General features: G+C 40.1%; 1 protein-coding gene across 1 annotated transcript in view; it reads left to right on the forward strand.

Moving 5' to 3' along the window:
• The window catches only part of LOC149470211 (pituitary tumor-transforming gene 1 protein-interacting protein-like), a 99,175-nt gene that overhangs the window by 67,060 nt on the left and 14,837 nt on the right, over window positions 1-17,278 (forward strand). The window contains exon 6 of the mRNA XM_089666415.1: window positions 9,827-9,873. Within this exon, the coding sequence (XP_089522541.1) occupies window positions 9,827-9,873 (47 nt within the window). The remainder of the gene's footprint in view (window positions 1-9,826; window positions 9,874-17,278) is intronic.

Below are 17,278 nucleotides of genomic sequence, written 5' to 3' on the forward strand. Positions count from 1 at the left end.
TTAAAAGGTTTAAAAGCCAATCACAAATAAGGTGTCTAGCTGACACCAGCATCAATTGCATAGGCAGGGAAAAGAACCGCAGCTCCGCTCATTCAGCTGTCTCCCGACAATAGCAGGGAGCGTCCTGACGTCAGCATCCGATAGACCACGCCCTACGCATTTCGTCGCTATGACGTCCTCACGGGAAGGCCCGCCCGTGGCGGGTGTTGATGTGATTTCTGCCCTAGTGCTCTGAATGTCAAAGTCAAGAAATTCAATAGAGCGTTCAGTAAACGGCAGGAGTAACTATGACTCTCTTAAGGTAGCCAAATGCCTCATCATCTAATTAGTGACAAGCATGAATGGATGAACAAGATTCCCACTGTCCCTACCTACTATCTTAATCCGCTCCGTGCGGACGTGGTGACGAAACGCGTAGGGCGTAGTCTATCGGATGCTGACGTCAGGACGCTCCCTGCTATTGTCGGGAGACAGCTGAATGAGCGGAGCTGCGGTTCTTTTCCCTGCCTAGGCGATTGATGCTGGTGTCAGCTAGACACCTTATTTGTGAGTGGCTTTTAAACCTTTTCATAAATAGATATTGTAAAGACATGCTGCACCATTATATTCTTCTTTATATTTGAATGTGGTCCCGATGTACATGGAGCTGTGGTGATTGCCCACTCATGGGAGAGTGGCTGCAGAGTATTCCTCCTTATTAGCTGCCTATACTACAGGGGGGTGTCTTTCAGCTGGAATTTAATATTGCAGAATATTGCATCCAAAGTCTGGAGGTTGCTGTTTTCTTCGCTCCCACAGCAAAAAAGCTAAGGCTGGTCTATAATTTGAGTTAGTACAGGATACTTGATGGTGACAGTCTGTTGAAACCACCACTTTTTAAAAAAAAAAAGTGAAATAAAAGTAAAGTGTGTGTGTTTTTTTTTTTTTTGTTTTTTTAACTTATTCTACACCTAATTGTTTTATTTCTCTGTAGTCAAGAAAGTAGAATGCCATGCTTATTTAGGTTACTGTTGCTTCTTTTTAATCAAGATTTACATTTACTTTCCACAATGTCTGGCATGCTAGAAAAATAAGTGCTGATTCACATCCTGTGCTGTGCAGTGCGTTATTACAAAGCATCTCACAAGTGTTTTCTGTTTTTGTTTTGTTTTTGTTGGGGTTTTTTTTTTTTGTTGAAATGTTTAAAAATTTTATTTTATTAATTTCTATGCAGCTCCGAGCATTGCGATGAGGTGTAGTGTGATGAAACATGCTTAAAAAAAAATGTAGCAGGTGCTACTTCTTTTTTAACGCATAGATGGCAACTGAACTAATAGATTGCTTTGTGTATGTGTTGCTGCCCAATACATATGGCATGAATAGTAATAAGCAATAAGTGTTGCGCTATTTAAATATGAATAGCTGCTTGTGACCAAAAACTATAAGTAAAAAAAACTATAAGTGAACAATAGTGTACTATTCTTATACACCATGAATTTGAATAAATATAATTGCTAGACAGTAAAGAAAAGTGACAAAAATAGTGAATTATAAAAGTGAAAAGTGTTCTGGAAGACGTCTGTTTTATGACGAAACATGTCGGGCGGAGCCTCCCCTGTGACGTCATCACGTATACAAAGCAAACCAGGAGTTGACGATATTCATATCGTATGGTGATTATATAGATGTGCACATGCAATTTTAAGTTTGTAAATGTCTTAAGCTTAAAGTGTTACAAAACCCAGGACCCTGCATTCATTCTATCTGGTCTCCCTGGACCCTGCATTCACTATATCCGGTCTCCCAGGACTCCGCATTCACTATATCTGGTCTCCCCGGACCCTGCATTCACTATATCTGGTCTCCCCGGACCCTGCATTCACTATATCTGGTCTCCCCGGACCCGGCATTCACTATATCTGGTCTCCCCGAACCCTGCATTCACACTATCTGATCTCCCAGGACCCTGCATTCACACTATCTGTTGTCCCGGAACCCCGCATTCACTATATCTGGTTTCCCCGCTCCCTGCATTCACTATATCTGGTCTCCCCGGACCCTGCATTCACTATATCTGTTGTCCCGGAACCCCGCATTCACTATATCTGGTTTCCCCGCTCCCTGCATTCACTATATCTGGTTTCCCGGAACCCCGCATTCACTATATCTGGTTTCCCCGCTCCCTGCATTCACTATATCTGGTCTCCCGGAACCCCGCATTCACTATATCTGGTCTCCCCGGACCCTGCATTCACTATATCTGTTGTCCCGGAACCCCGCATTCACTATATCTGGTTTCCCCGCTCCCTGCATTCACTATATCTGGTTTCCCGGAACCCTGCATTCACTATATCTGGTTTCCCCGCTCCCTGCATTCACTATATCTGGTCTCCCGGAACCCCGCATTCACTATATCTGGTCTCCCCGGACCCTGCATTCACTATATCTGGTCTCCCCGGACCCTGCATTCACTATGACTGGTTTCCCCGCACCCTGCATTCACTATATCTGGTCTCCCACAGTACACACAACATGGAAATGCAATTATATTGGTAATTATAAACTGCTAAATAATTTTTCTCATCAGCAGTTTGATAGAAGCCACAAGACTGCTCTGTCTAGCTGAGCACTAGCTAAAGCTTGTAGGAGTAGTTTTCTTTTTACTCTAGGAGGATGCAGAACCCCTGACCTCTGTCTGGACAGTGCTGATGGCATGCACTCTTCCAAGGAAAAATAAAAACCCTCTAGTAATACACACCAAACTGAGCATGTGCAAAATGCCTACGGTTCAGTCTGTCTTAACAGGAGGTAAGAGGGGGACACTGGAAGAAGGGGAGGATCAGAGAAGACAGGATCAAACGGCCTTTTAATACAATGCAGAGGATTAACCCCTTAGGTTTCACAGTGAGTATAACAAGCATGCTTTACTGCATATACAGACTGATTTTATTGTTGGGGTTTAGTAACACTTTAATGTTGTTTGGAGATATCTACGCTACGAGAAGTGTTTATCTGCTTATCTTGTCATGTTTTTACCTGCCTATACTACATTTGCCTTTTACCTGAGGAACGGTGCTGGATAATAGTATTGGTGTGGGGGGTTGTCCTGGATTGATTTCTCTGAAGCGATTATTGAGCACTCTGAATAAGGGGGTCTATTTATTAGGTAAGCCTGCATCTTGTCCTCACTCCGGTGCTAGGAGACAGTGGTGTTTTTAGAAGATAAAAAAGAGGAGAAGATGGCTGTGTATTCCCCTTAGAGGGGACTGACACTTTTTTTTTTTTTTTCACTGTGGACTTTCTTTTATTAATGTTTTTATCACTTTACTGTCTAGCAATAATATTTATTCAAAGAATATAAGTACATATAAGTGTGTATAAGAATATTGGTACACTATTTTTCACTTCGGTTATTTAATTTTATAGTTTTTTTTTTTACCAGCTATTTATATTTCAATAGCGCAACACTTATTGTTTATTACTATTGATTTATGAGAGAGGATATCCTCTTTTTGTTTTTGCTTCTTTTAATTCGTTTTTGTACAGCTTTGTACGGTTTCCCAATTTTTATAATATGGCGTGAATAGGCAGTAAAAGCAAGAAGGCTTCTCTCTGTTGGCCAACCATGCTCCATTGAGCACTGCCATATATCAAGAAACTTAAAGAATGTTACCCCAGCGTTTCATATTCCTGATATGTGCCTGCTATAGTGTGCACTTGTATAAAAAGATATCCTGTTCTCTTTGTATTGCTGGTGGGAGAGACAGTGTGGTCTGTTCTCTAGCTGTGCTTGGAGTTAATCCAATGATCAGACTTGTGCTGACCCCCCTTTTCATGCACAGCCATTCACTGGGAAGATCAATGTGCTGCTGTTTCTCCTCCCACTGTTCTCTAAGCTCCTTATGCAGCAAAGGGTATGTGATCAGGAAGGGGAGGGAGGAGTATTTAAAGCTCTCTGTCTCATATATATATATATATATATATATATAATTGTTTTTTTTGTTTTTTTTAATATGTATCCGCAAATGTTTTGCATTTCCTTTCTATTTTTTACTGAATGGGATTTGACAAGGTGAGGGTTTACATATACTTTAAAGTTGACGGGGAATGTTCAGGTAGGGTTATAGAAGAGGAGAGGTAAGGATCCCTACTAGTTTAATAATGCAATTAATTGTCCGTTGAGCATGCATCAGCCGGGGATTGGGCATACAGAGTTGCAGTATGGAATTGTGGGGTCACCCTCCTGGCAACGTGACGTGGGTGTGAAAATCACAAGAGCAGCTGAGCAGAATTCTAAACATTTTGGCAGACTAAACCGTGCACAAATCTGTATTTGTGATGTGTTTCTTGGCTGCTCGGTTTATGATCAGCTTTATGGACCTCCGTGCTCCCATTTAAGGATACTACAAGAAAACAAATCCTAAACAAAACAAGTATAAATCCTTCAAATTAAATATGAGAAAAAGTTTCTCGGAAAAAGCCGTGCTGGAAGATTCACAAATTGTTCTTTGCAGCTTTTGTTTTATAGTGTTTCCCATTTGTTCTGCATATATATCAAAAATTCATTAAAAGCTCTGTGTCAGGGGGATGTTATGGATTTGCATCAGACCCAATCCTCTCTGAAAACTGCACCACCACCTTCTGCTAATTCATTAAACCTGACTTGTTTCCCGTACCGTTTATTTACAGGCGAGAACGGAGCCTGTGCTCCGCAGTGCCCTGCGTGACAAAATGTTTGAGCCCGTTAATCTGACAATATTGTAAATTCTGGGTGAAATTATGACGGGCTTTAAATAAACAGCGAAATATACGCCAATGCGGTGCTGTTGCTTTGCTAACAAATGTAGTAATATTTCCCAGAATGCACCCAGGGAGAGAAGCAGTTGGGTTGGTTATGGTTACATAAGGAAATAAGGAAGCTGTAAATAAAAAAAAAAAAAAAAAAGTATTCAGGGGAAGATTTGTGTTTATTTACCGTACCAGATAGAACTTTTATTTATTTATTTTTTTTTGTCTTTAGTAAACCCAACTGCACTTTTCAATTTTAAATCTGCTACTTTCCAGGAGCATTGGGGGGCCAATTCTCACAGGCTTGTTTGTACATTTCCATTCATTTTAGTTGCAGCTGCCATCCGTTGACATGCATTTTGACGTCAATTGACATGCATTTTAGCACGCATTAAAGCGTATTGCATTTTCACAGGATGGCCTGTGCATTGCATTGACATCCACTTACATCTGCTTACATCTGTTGCACTAAAATGCTTACATGTTGCATTGTAACGCAACGCAGGTCAGCGCAGCATACTACAGAGGGAGGACCCTTGCTCTTTGCGGAAGCAGTGGTCTTTCTGCAAAAACACCCCCACCTTCCTCTTTTAGGCACTGTTCACGCCTGTGCAGGTGCGATGGTGCGCATGTGTTTTTTTTTTTTTTGTTTTTTTTTTTTTTAGGGAGAGTAGGATTGCCACGAGCACTGTTTCAGGGTTGTATTTTTTTTGGTTGATCACAGTATATACCCTTGGGATATACCCTTGGGAGATGGTTACAATCTAGCGATCCTCCAGGGACAGGGTGTGCTATAGAACTTTTATTTTTGTGTATATCCAGCTTAACACTACCAACTCCCTAGATTAACAATGCTGTTGTCCAAGGGTGTCTCCATTGCCCCTCCATCCAGAATGGAGACACCCTAAGAGAAGGAAAGTGTTACTTGCTGGATCACCAGGTGAAAATAAAGGAAAAAATAAAATAAAGAAGAAAACTAATGCAATAGCTGCAATATATTACTTTTTTTGTTTTGTGGGTTTAATAGAAACAGTGATGGCAGAAAAAGACCGAATGGTCCATCGAGTGTGTGTGTGTTTGCTTTTTGTCCAAGTATAGATCTGTTCTTGTCCCAAGCATGTTTGAAGCTATTAACTGTTGACTGGCTCACTACCTCTGCTGGAAGTTTATTCCAACCATCAACTACTCTTTCGGCAAAATAGTACTTTCTGAGATTAGTTCTGAACTTTCCTCCAGTTAGTTTAACTTCCTTAGCGGTTTTCCCGAGTGTAGCTCGGGGTAAAATTTGAGTACCAAGAGCGGTAACCCCGAGCTACACTCGGGCTTACCATGCGGCGTTGCTCAGGGGGTCCCTGCAGCACTTACCTTGTCCTTCACTCCCGCGATGTGTCCCCTGCAGTGTCCCCGGCCATCTCCTCCGGCCGATGCCGGCATCCGGCTTCCGTGTTACGGTCCCTGTGACGACGGGACGTACGGGTGCCGGAACCGGCGGGAAATTTTAAATTTTTAAAAAATGTCATTTTTGCTGTCATTGCTGTTTTCAATGCATTTCACATATATTTTGTCCCTACTGCTTTGTCCTGCGCCCTGCCTGCATTTTGACTGTTCTTTCTGCCTGGAAACTTAGAAAAGTCCATGGCGTCCAAAAAGCGTCCCTTTATGTCAAAAGCAGTTGTAGACCGGCTAGAGAACAGCGATAGTAAATCAGAACCACTTGCAGAATTGAGTGATAATGATTCGTGGGGAAATTCGTCATCAGACACTGAAACCGATTTTGCGACTTTGCTCAGCGATGTGGGAATTTTCCTCTGTATTTCAAATTTCAGTGTTTTTGGTTTGATTATATTATTGAATTAAATTTATTATTATGTTATCATTTTTTATTATTATTAAATTATAATTTATGATTTCGTGTTTCAAGTTTTATCATAGCCGGGATGTTTACTAGACTCTTGTTTGTACAGATTTCAGTGAGTTATTCCTAAAAATTACAGCCTACAATAAAAAACTACAAATTTCCTTGCAAAAAAATGGTACCGCTTTCAGCACAAAAAATCGGAAAGAATCAGACCGCCGAGGAAGTTAAGGTCCCCGTGTTCTTGATTTTGTTTTCGTGTTGAAAATCCTGCCCTGCTGAACTTTATTCACCCCCTTGATGTATTTGAAGGTTTCAATCATGTCTTCCATTTCCCTTTTTTCCTGCAGACTGTACATGTTAAGTTCCCGCAGTCGCTCTTGATATGTTTTATCCCCCAGACCTTTCACCATTTTTGTTGCTTGTCTCTGGACTCGTTCTATCTTATCAAGCTTTAATTTTTAGCTAACTGCTATAATCACTCCTTATAAATCTCCATTATAGGAACTGCCATTGACCTTTTCTGTTAGAATGTGCCAATCCATAACCGCTAAACGTTTGTCTTATAAAACTAATTTTCCGGTGACATTTCATAAAAATGCAGATGCCAAAAAAGTAACAAAAAGTTAAAGGCTGAAAATGATTTAAAAATCAATTTTCCGTTCATTTTTCTCTTTAATTAATACGGTTCTGTCTGTCTTTCTGTGTCTGCAAAAGTTAATGTGATTGTATATGCAAAGCAGGAAAGTTAATAATTCATGCAATCATTTTTGCAAACACGTTAATTACATGACATGTTACTCCATCAGCGCCCGAGTCGTGGCAATAATTGGGTGTAAGATTACATTCCGTCATTGTAATCTGCCCCTCTTTACATCCCTCCCGATGACTCCTCTACAATATTATTATACTGGTATTTTACAGAACAGAAAAATTAATGCTTGCGCAAAGCTTGCCAATTAATAGGACGATCGTCAAATGAGGTGACTTATTAGGTGCTCAGCGGCCTCCATAAAAACTTTTTTTTTTTCAGCACCGATAGACACAAAATTGCAGTTTAAGTAAAACCGCCGATCTGTCACTTTGTGATTTGCCGACTCTCTTGTCTGGAGAAGCTTCTGCACAGGAGGGCAATGCTGGTGAAATTGAACTTTTATTTGCAGAATATATTGCTGCTTCTTGCTACTTGACCGTGAAAGTTACCGAAATAAAACTATTATTCCTCCGGGCCTAGAACACTATTTTAGATACTGTGCAGTTTCCTTTTTCAGGGTTTTGTTTTAGGAGTTTATAAAGAAGAAGAAAAATCTACACTGGGCGTCTTGTTAACAGCCTAATCGTGGTCAAATTCTTAGTTCTGGATACAGTGATGAAGGGTCTCTGTCACTTGGGGGTCACCCAGACAGTTATTCTTAACCACTAGCTGCCCAAGCCAGTTCTGACTCTTCTCACATACATGTAAAAATGCAGCTTTTTTTTTTGTTTTGGATAGAAAATTACTTAGAACCCCCAAACATTTTATTTATCTTTTTATATATCTAATATTATTATTTTTTTTAAGCAGGGGAACTAGAGAATAAAATGGTGGATGTTGCATTTTTTGTCACAATATTTTGTGCAGTTGTTTTTCAAACGCACATATTTTTTTTTGGAAAGAATACACTTGACTGAAATTTATTGCACAAAAACACTACATAATATCACATTTTTTCATAAAATATAAAAGATGATGTTACGTCGAGTAAATGGATACCTAACATGTTACACATTAAAATTGTGTACGCTCGTGGAATGGCAACAAATTACAGAACTTAAAAATCTCCATAGGCATTGCTTTAAAAGCCTTTACAGTTTACCAGTTTAGAGTTACACAGGCAGTCTGGAGATAGAATTATTGCTCTTGCTCTGATGTTCGCAGCAATACCTCAAATGTTTGCTGCCATCACAATTCACATGTGCGTACGGGACCTACGTATGTGTTTATCTTTTCATGCGAGCTGTCTAGGAGCAGTGACAGGTCCTCTTTATGGAGAGATCTGGGGTCCTCTGCCGGTAAATGCTCCTGTAAGCCAGGTGTTTTATCTTGGAAGAAATCTATCCAAAATAAATTTGTCAATCCCCAAAGGGCTCAAGTGTAAGAGAGGTCATTATGGGACTTTAATTGTGCCTCAGTAAATATTACAGCATGATGCCTTTTTAAAATCCAAAAATGTTTATTACAGTGGCTAAAAAAAACGTAAAAATGTGTGCAAATATGCTAAAATACTCCAAGGACATGCTGCTAGGTGAATTGGATCCTGTCTAAATTGGCCCTAGTATGTGTATGTATGAATGTGAGTTGGGGACCTTAGATTGTACGTCCCTTGAGGGTTAGGGACTGATGTGAATGTAATATATATATATATATATATATTCGTTGCATGAACTGACAGCGCTATATAAGTACCTGAAATAATAAATAAATGCCATATCATAGAAGATATGTAATCAACCTGTAAGAAAAGGGCATGATGCGTTTCGCACAAGTTGCTTCCTCAGGATCCACGGCCATATCCAAAAGATTGATATGGCTCACTTCATATGTATAAGTGGAAAGGACTTGGTGAAAAAGGCCAACAAAAAAGGCCTCCATGCTGCTTCAAAAGATGTGGCATATCTGCCCGTGGACGCAATTTTTGCAGGAATAGTGTATAAGGATGCGGCCATGTTGGATGATTCAAAAGAGTTTACAGTGGGTTGTTTAAGGTGTATAGTCCATGTGTATAGAATAATTTCTTATTTGGTGGCGATGTTTAGACCTCATGGCAGTACTTAATACTTCAACCCACGATTCATCAGACCATTTTTTTCTTACTTGTTGATTTTGTATCTTCTATGATACGGCATTTGGCACATTTTACCATTTTTATTTGAACCCTTGTAATAAAGATGTTTGTATTGTAATGACATGGTGTTGTAATACTCCTATTGAGACACAATTAAAGTCCTATAATGACCTTCCTCTCTCACCCTTGAGCCCTTTGGGGATTGAGAGATTTATTTTGGATAGATGTGTTAAAATAGGGGATGGTACCCTAATAGGAGATTAGTCTATAGCGCTATCCACTTTTTTAATATATTTATCTGGAAAGGGCTTATACTATATATGCATTACAGATGTTACTTGATATCCTTGCCTGATTTTGTGTTAAATTTCTGCTGCAGGAAGAATGAAAGGACCATAAAACACAATGAGATTCGGAAGAAATATGGTAAGTTTTATTTATTTATTTGTTTTTGCATGTTTTTTTGTTTTTTTTTTGGGGGGGGGGGGTTGTCATCTTCAAAATATTGTATATTTAACTTTATGTACAGAGTTTAAAGGAAATATGAAATACAAAAAATGTACCGGAAGCAGAACTCTTAAAACATGGCAGCCTGTTGCAGGATTATTTATTTTTATTACAGGTACTTGTATAGCACCATCAATTTATACAGCACTTTACATATATATATTGTACACTCACATCAGTCCTTGCCCTCAATCTAAGGTCCTTATCTCATATTCATACATGCATATATTAGGGCCAATTTAGATAAGAGCCAGCCTGTCTGTGGAGTGTGGGAGGAAATCGCAGAGTATTTGCAGGAAACCAGCACGAGGAGGACATGCAAACTCCAGGCAGGTAGTGCCGTGGTTGGGATTCGAATTGACAACCCTACTGCTGCTAGGCGGACATGCTATCCTCTGTGGTGGTCACCTTGTACCCCAAAATATCTGGGCTACAAGGTTTTTAGTTATTTAAAATGGAAGCTTACTCATAACTTGGTAAGAAATAATGTTCTTTGGCAAGGAACATACATTCCAGATTAATAATTATGCTACGAAAATTAGTTTGTGCTGTAAATTGCCCCCAGCATTGTCAGTTTCTTCTTACTGGAGGCTGCCATTTTGCTGAAGCCCAGAGCCCCTCAACAGCAGTAAATATTTAGGCTGTTAGCCAATCCACTTGTAGATTTTTTTTTTTTTTTTCTGCAGTGGTAAAATATAGAGCAATTGAGCATGTGCAGAGGAGGGTGAGACAGTGTATTACTGGATTTTAAACCATACAAGCACTTGTATTTAATGTTTTACACAGTTATACCTGCAAAAGGGGCCAGCCTGAAGTGATCTAGCAGGACCTGATTTTCTGGCTAAAGTTTCACATTAATAATGTGCACAAAAATATTGCATGCAATGCAGCCATCAGTGCCAATCACAAATGGACAGTGAAAGTTCATGCGTACTCATTTTATAATGCCATAAAATTAAATGTATGCTTCAAAGACAGCTGATGAGGAATGCCATCACATCAAACCCCATCACCACCACCATCCTTTTCCCCTTCTTACTAGTTTCTGGGTTAAAGAGTGGAAGGGTTAATGATGCTGCCTTGGTAATCACACTTTTTAAAAAAAGTACTTCTGAGTATCTACCATGCAAGAGCTGTGTTCTGTGTAATTTTATTAAACTAAGAAGGTGATTTTCCACTGCCTGGAGAGGAACTAGGCCATGGTGGATGGGCATGAGACCTGAGATCCACCTGGATTTGTTGATGTTTATCGGTTTGCTTGCTCGAGGCTGGAGAATTTTATGCATATCCTTTTCCCAATTACATTAAAAATGTGCTGCGTGGGTTGAACCTAGACCTAAAAATTGGCCATGTCAGCATATGTTTTTATACGTGGACAATGCCAATAACGCTGCATAATTTAGACACTACTCCAACTTTGGGCAGGCCATGAAGAAGGAAGATGGATCAGTTTACATCAGTGGTCTGCACGTACAGTTAGGTCCTTATATATTTAGACACAGGCACAATTTTCATACTTTTGGCTCTATATGCCACCAGAATAAATTAAAACAAAACAATCCAAATGAATTTTAAGTGCAGACTTTCAGCTTTAATTCAAGGGGTTGAACATGAATATCAAGTACACATTTTAGGAACTGCAACCATTTTTATACACAGTCACTCCATTTTCAGGGGCTCAAATGTAAGAGGACAAATTAATATATTCCTAAATAAAATGTTCATTTTTAATATTTTGTTGAGAATCCTTTACTGGGAATGACTGCCTGAAGTCTGGAACCCATGGACATTACCAAAGACTGGGTTTCCTCCTTTCTGATGCTTTGCCAGGCTCTAGCTGCAGCTGACTTCAGTTGTTCTTTGTTTGCTGGTTTTTCTGCCTTTAGTTTTGCCTTCTGCAAGTGAAATGCGTGCTCGATTGGGTAGAGATCAGGTAGTTGACATGGCCATTGCAGAATATTCCACTACTTCTCATTGTTTTTTTCTTTCAAAAGCTCCATATTCCACTACTTTTCCTTTTTTTTTTTCTTTCAAAAGTTCTTGGGTTGCTTTTGCAGTCTGTTTTGAATCATTGTCCATCTGTACTGTGAAGCACCGTCATCAACTTTGCTGCATTTGGCTGAATCTGGATAGAGAGTATATCACTAAACACTGCAGAATTCATCCGGCTGCTTCAGTCTTCTGTCACATCATCAATAAACGCCAATGACCCAGTGCCACTGGAAGTCATGCATGCCCATGCAATCACACTGCCTCCACCATGTTTTACAGATGATGTTGTGTGCTTTGAATCATGAACTGTTCCAAGCCTTCTCCACACTTTTTTCTTCCCGTCATTCTGGTACAGGGTCATCTTAGTTTCATCCATCTAAAGAATGCTTTTCCAGAACTGGTTTGGCTTTTTAGTTGTTTTTTGGCAAAGTCTAATCTGGATTTTCTATTCAGGTCTATGAATAGTTTGCACCTCCTGTATTTGCTCTCATGAAGTCTTCTCTTGATTGTAGACTTTGGCAATGATATGCCCACTTCCTGGAGAGTGTCCTTCACTTGTGTGGATGTTGTGAATGGGTTTTTTTTTTACCATAGAGAGAATCCTGCGATCATCCACCACTGTTGTCTTGCGTGGACGTCCAAGCCTTTTTATGTTGCTGAGCTCACCAGTGCATTCTTCTTTCCTCAGAATGTACCAAACTGTTGATTTGGCCACTCCTAATGTTGCTGCTATCTCTCTGATGGATTTGTTTAATTTGTGAAGCCTTACAATGGCCTGTTTCACTTGTGTGGACAGCTCCTTTGAATGCATGATGTATGTTCTCAGCAATAGATTCCAAATGCAAATACCACACTTAGAATCAACTGCAGAACTTTTACCTGCTTAATTGATGAAGAAATAACGAAGGAGTAGCCCACACCTGGCCATAAAACAGCTTTTGATTCAATTGTCCAGTTACTTTTGGTCCCTTGAAAAAAAGGGGGGGGGGTGGCTAATCGAGAGCTGTAATTCCTAAACCCTTTCTCCGATTTGGATGTACATACACTCAAATTAAACCTGAAAGTGTGCACTTTCAGCCCATATATAACTATAGCTTGAATATGTTTTAGAAAATACCTGAAAAAAACTAAAATTGTGCCTGTGTCCAAATATATATGAACCCAACTGTATATGGAGAAAATTGATGAGGATCAAAGATTATGGGAATTTTTGTGAAACTTCATCTAGCCTTTAGAGGAGCCCCTTGGGTGCCCTTTATCAACTAGAAATGAAACAAAATCATGTCACAGTCCAAAGTAAAAAGCTGTTCATATGACCCGCAGCCTCATTAGTGGAAGAAAAGAAAAATAGATGGGTAATTAGAAATGGGCTAGATGAAGGACACTCCGATCCTGTATGGTGTACCCTGAGCTTTCTGTGCTGAGGTTATTTGCTTATGAGATGATTATCTCCTCAGACTGATGACCTGCTTTGCCAGCACTCTGGTACATGAAAAGAAAATGTAAAACATCTGCTAAGCAATCAGAACTAGCCATGTTTATCAGGTTAGAAACTGTAACCTCAGCAGATTTCGGTTTCCTCTTTCTAACATTTAACTGCACATTGTCCTGACTGAGAAACAGTCGTATATCTCCTCTATTGGGTTCAAGAGCTGAACTTTAAAAAAAAATAAGAGCACTGGTAAAAAATCTTTATTACATCCAGGAAATTCTAATATGCTGGCAAAGGTAACCTTGAGAGCTCAAATAGAAACCCCAGTGCTGAAATTTCTTAGAGGCATGAGTTTGCGCAAGAGACCATACTGGACTGGTAGAATGGTTCTTGATTGACATTAGGTGGCTCTCCGGGTGAATGATGGCTGCTACCTTACTGGTATGAAAGAGCTGTCACTTCAGCTGAGAAGATACTTGCGTAGGGAATGAGGAGTGTCTGGTCTCCAGAATAAGGACACTCTTGATGAACAATATAATTGTTTTATTGGAAGTAACACATGTACAGATAGAGCCAACATGTTTCAAGGGGAATGCCTCCACCTTCTTCAGGGCTTCAAAGAGCAGTTGATGATGCATAGGCAGCACTGTAGTCTCTCACAAGCAGTCATCAGTTTTCATAAGACCTGAAGAAGGGGAAGGCAATTCCTCAAACTCGTTGGCTCCATCTTTACATGCATTACCTCCAATAAACTAGTATATTCTTCATCAAGAGTTTCCTTATTCTGGACACTGGGCGCCCCTCTCTCCCTACTCAAGTATGGGTGATGCTTGGGAAGACAGAGGAAAGAGGGCCCTCCAGCATTCCACTAGATGTGCACACTCACAGCCCTCAATATCCTACAAAGATCCTTCAGGTATACAGAAGGAGGAAGCACTGGGTGGGTGCTTTCCATTATACTGTGGATACATTATGTAAGTTGTGTGCCTTTCCTCTATCTACCCTGATTTATTCTTTTTAGCTTAATAGCTGTTCAAATTCTTTTGAAGACCACGTTGGCTGATAGCTGGACCATAGAAGCGATGACTTTAAAACTGTAAGCTGCTGACCTTGGATTAACCAAGCATGAGGAACACTCAAACTGTTTTTATTTTTTATAAAGGAGTAGTAGCATTTAAAGAGGGAAGGTGAATCCATCAGCTTTTCATTGCTGGTTGCTGCCCAATGTCCCTCTTTGTAAGAATCACACTCACTACTTGGGACAAAAGTTTAACAGGAAATCTAAAATTTTAGTTGTCAAGGGAACAAGAGTAGAGGGGAAATCTCTCAAAGGGGACACCTCTTGAGGAATTTCTCCTCCCTTTTTGAAAGGTTTTCTCTTATTTCCTTTTGGTTCTATGCAATCTTTGATGTAGGACTGCTGAACCCTTTGGCAATGTGTCATAATGCAGTAGTAGTTTACAGTCCTAGAGGCTGCTCACCTGCAAAGGTGGGGTCTTGCTGGACCCCCAGAGCAGTTTACTCAAGTTTTGAAAGGATGGGAGAACCACACCTACTTGTTTGTTTTGTAACAGCCAATATGTTTCGGGGCTCAGCACTCCCTCTTCATCCGGGCTAAAACCAGATAATGTAGGCACCTGGATTGGATTTTCTACATTATCTGGTTTTTATCCCTGATGAAGGGGAAGTTTTGAGCCCCCCATAATGTGTTGGCTGTTGCAAAAAATCTTTAAAGGACTATAAAAGCTAGCGTGGTGCTCCCACCCTTCCTCTTGATTCTGGACAGGGTGTGAAGGGAAAATCTCCCCAGTGTTGGAACAGAAATCAAAAAAGGATTCAAAAAGTCCCATTTGGGCTTTCACTTCAGTCCTTTTGCGTTCCTTTTGAAAATAATTTGTTTTTCTAGTTGCTATTAATACTGTAAATGTATCTGAGTGTTACAGTATTAAACAGATGAATGCTGACCCCTTAAGGCAGCAGTGCCATCTGCTGGCTGAAAGCTTATCCTGATAATTGAAGTCACTAGCTTGCATATAATCACTGTCACAGTGGGTCAAAGAGGAACCCGATCATCAGGGACCAAAATCAGTATGTGGCAGCTGGAATAGAGATCCAGTAGCTGTGGAAAGTGTCAGCTTGTGGCTTTTAAAGGGTGATGTTTGTTAATGTATCCCCAGCATAGGGTTTCATGCTTGGGGATATAATTATAGAGATTATGGGCGGGAAGGATTTAAAGCAATAGTAAACTCTCATCTGCAAAAGCATGCTGACCGGCAGGGTTTTTATAACAGAAGAGACCCTGGTGGTCTGTTCGGTTATAAATGCCTCTTCCAGCCTGTCCATAGTAATGTAGCATGCGCAGATCAGACCAAATTTCCTGCCTCGTTGTGTGCGATGGTGAAGTGTCTCCCGCACGCATTCGTAGGGGTGATATCATTGCGGCCCAGACATTCAAGCAGCCAGAGAGCGTGAACCTGGAAGGAAGACCGGGTGAAGATGGAAGCCATCAGGACCTGCTGAAGCTGTGGCAGCTTTAAATAAAAATTTTTTTAAAAAAAGCGGAGTTTAGTACCACTTTAAAGTCGGTCAGTAAAATGTATTGAATTATTATTGAATGCACACAAGACGGGGGCTATCAAATTGTTTGGTATGCAGAGGTGGTCATTTGTTTAATGTGACCAATCCGTTTTAAACTTTTTTTTAGTGGAGATATGAAAAAGAAAGGTAGACAATGACTGGTATGTGTTGTCACCCAATAGCAATTTCATTTACTTCTCTGCAGTGTAGAATGAGGTGATATCACTATTACTTAGTGAACTGATAAACCCTTTTGTTATGTAAACCCATAAAAAGACATCCATTGTATATGACATGTACTTTTAAATCGCATCTTGCATGGTTAAGGCCTTGGTCACACTAGATACATGGACACGGGAAAACCTTTATTTTCTTCAATACGACACTTTACATTGATCTGTCACACGTTATGATGTGTTTGCGGTGTTCACTACAGAAGTATGGTGAGCCGCCAAGGGGGTACGTTTATGATGGCCTTGGAAAAAATGGCTGGAGTGACACTGGTCATCATTTAACCTGGTAGAAGAGTGCAATATGTAGGGGCAGCTCCAGATTGAAGTTGAGTATTGCAGCTGCCTAGTTATTTTTATGTGCACAGGAATGGGTGTTTATTTAAAAAAAAAATTAGAGTTCTACTTTTTTAGTCTTAACACATGCAAATGATAATCATAGGAAAAATATGTGTGCCAAATTTCTGGCAGGAAAAAAACTCCCCCCGCCAAAGCCAACCACGCCACTTTCTAGAAGCTTTTAAACCAACTCGCTGTCTTTAGATATGACGTCCTCGACAGACCTCCTCTTTAAAATGTAATCCAAATATTTAAAACCTTACAAGCAATCCGTGTGCAAGTCTAATCCTTGCAGCATTTATTAAACTGTCAGCCGACAAGCGTTGTATCTTCTTAATACCGCCGGGGTAATCTGAATGGTGCACTAGGAACGGTTTGTTACAGCCTTGAGAATTAGCCTTTTGCCTCGTCCGCACAACCTTTGAAGTTTGTCGCCGTTCATAATTTTATTTTTTTTTTCCCCTTCCTTTTTGTTCCGAGATGACAAACAGCGCAGCAAAATAACGGCTTTGTAAAAGGAATAATTTGCTTTCTGTGGACAGGGAAATGTAAAGACACAACATTGCTCTGCTGGGCTTTTTTCAGAAATGTCCGACTTAATTCTGTCTTAATAAAGATGACTGACAGAATGAGAAGAAATTTATTAGCTCAGGCTGTGAAGATTAAACCACAAAATGCCAGCTCAGACCCGTCTACTGGGAATACGCTCATTTTTTTTCCCCCCCACTCCTTCGACCCAGCTTTCTTTGTGTAA

Source organism: Staurois parvus, unplaced genomic scaffold (assembly GCF_062004578.1).
Source record: "Staurois parvus isolate SC_StPar_1 unplaced genomic scaffold, SC_StPar_1.0 ptg000051l, whole genome shotgun sequence".
NCBI lineage: Eukaryota > Metazoa > Chordata > Amphibia > Anura > Ranidae > Staurois > Staurois parvus.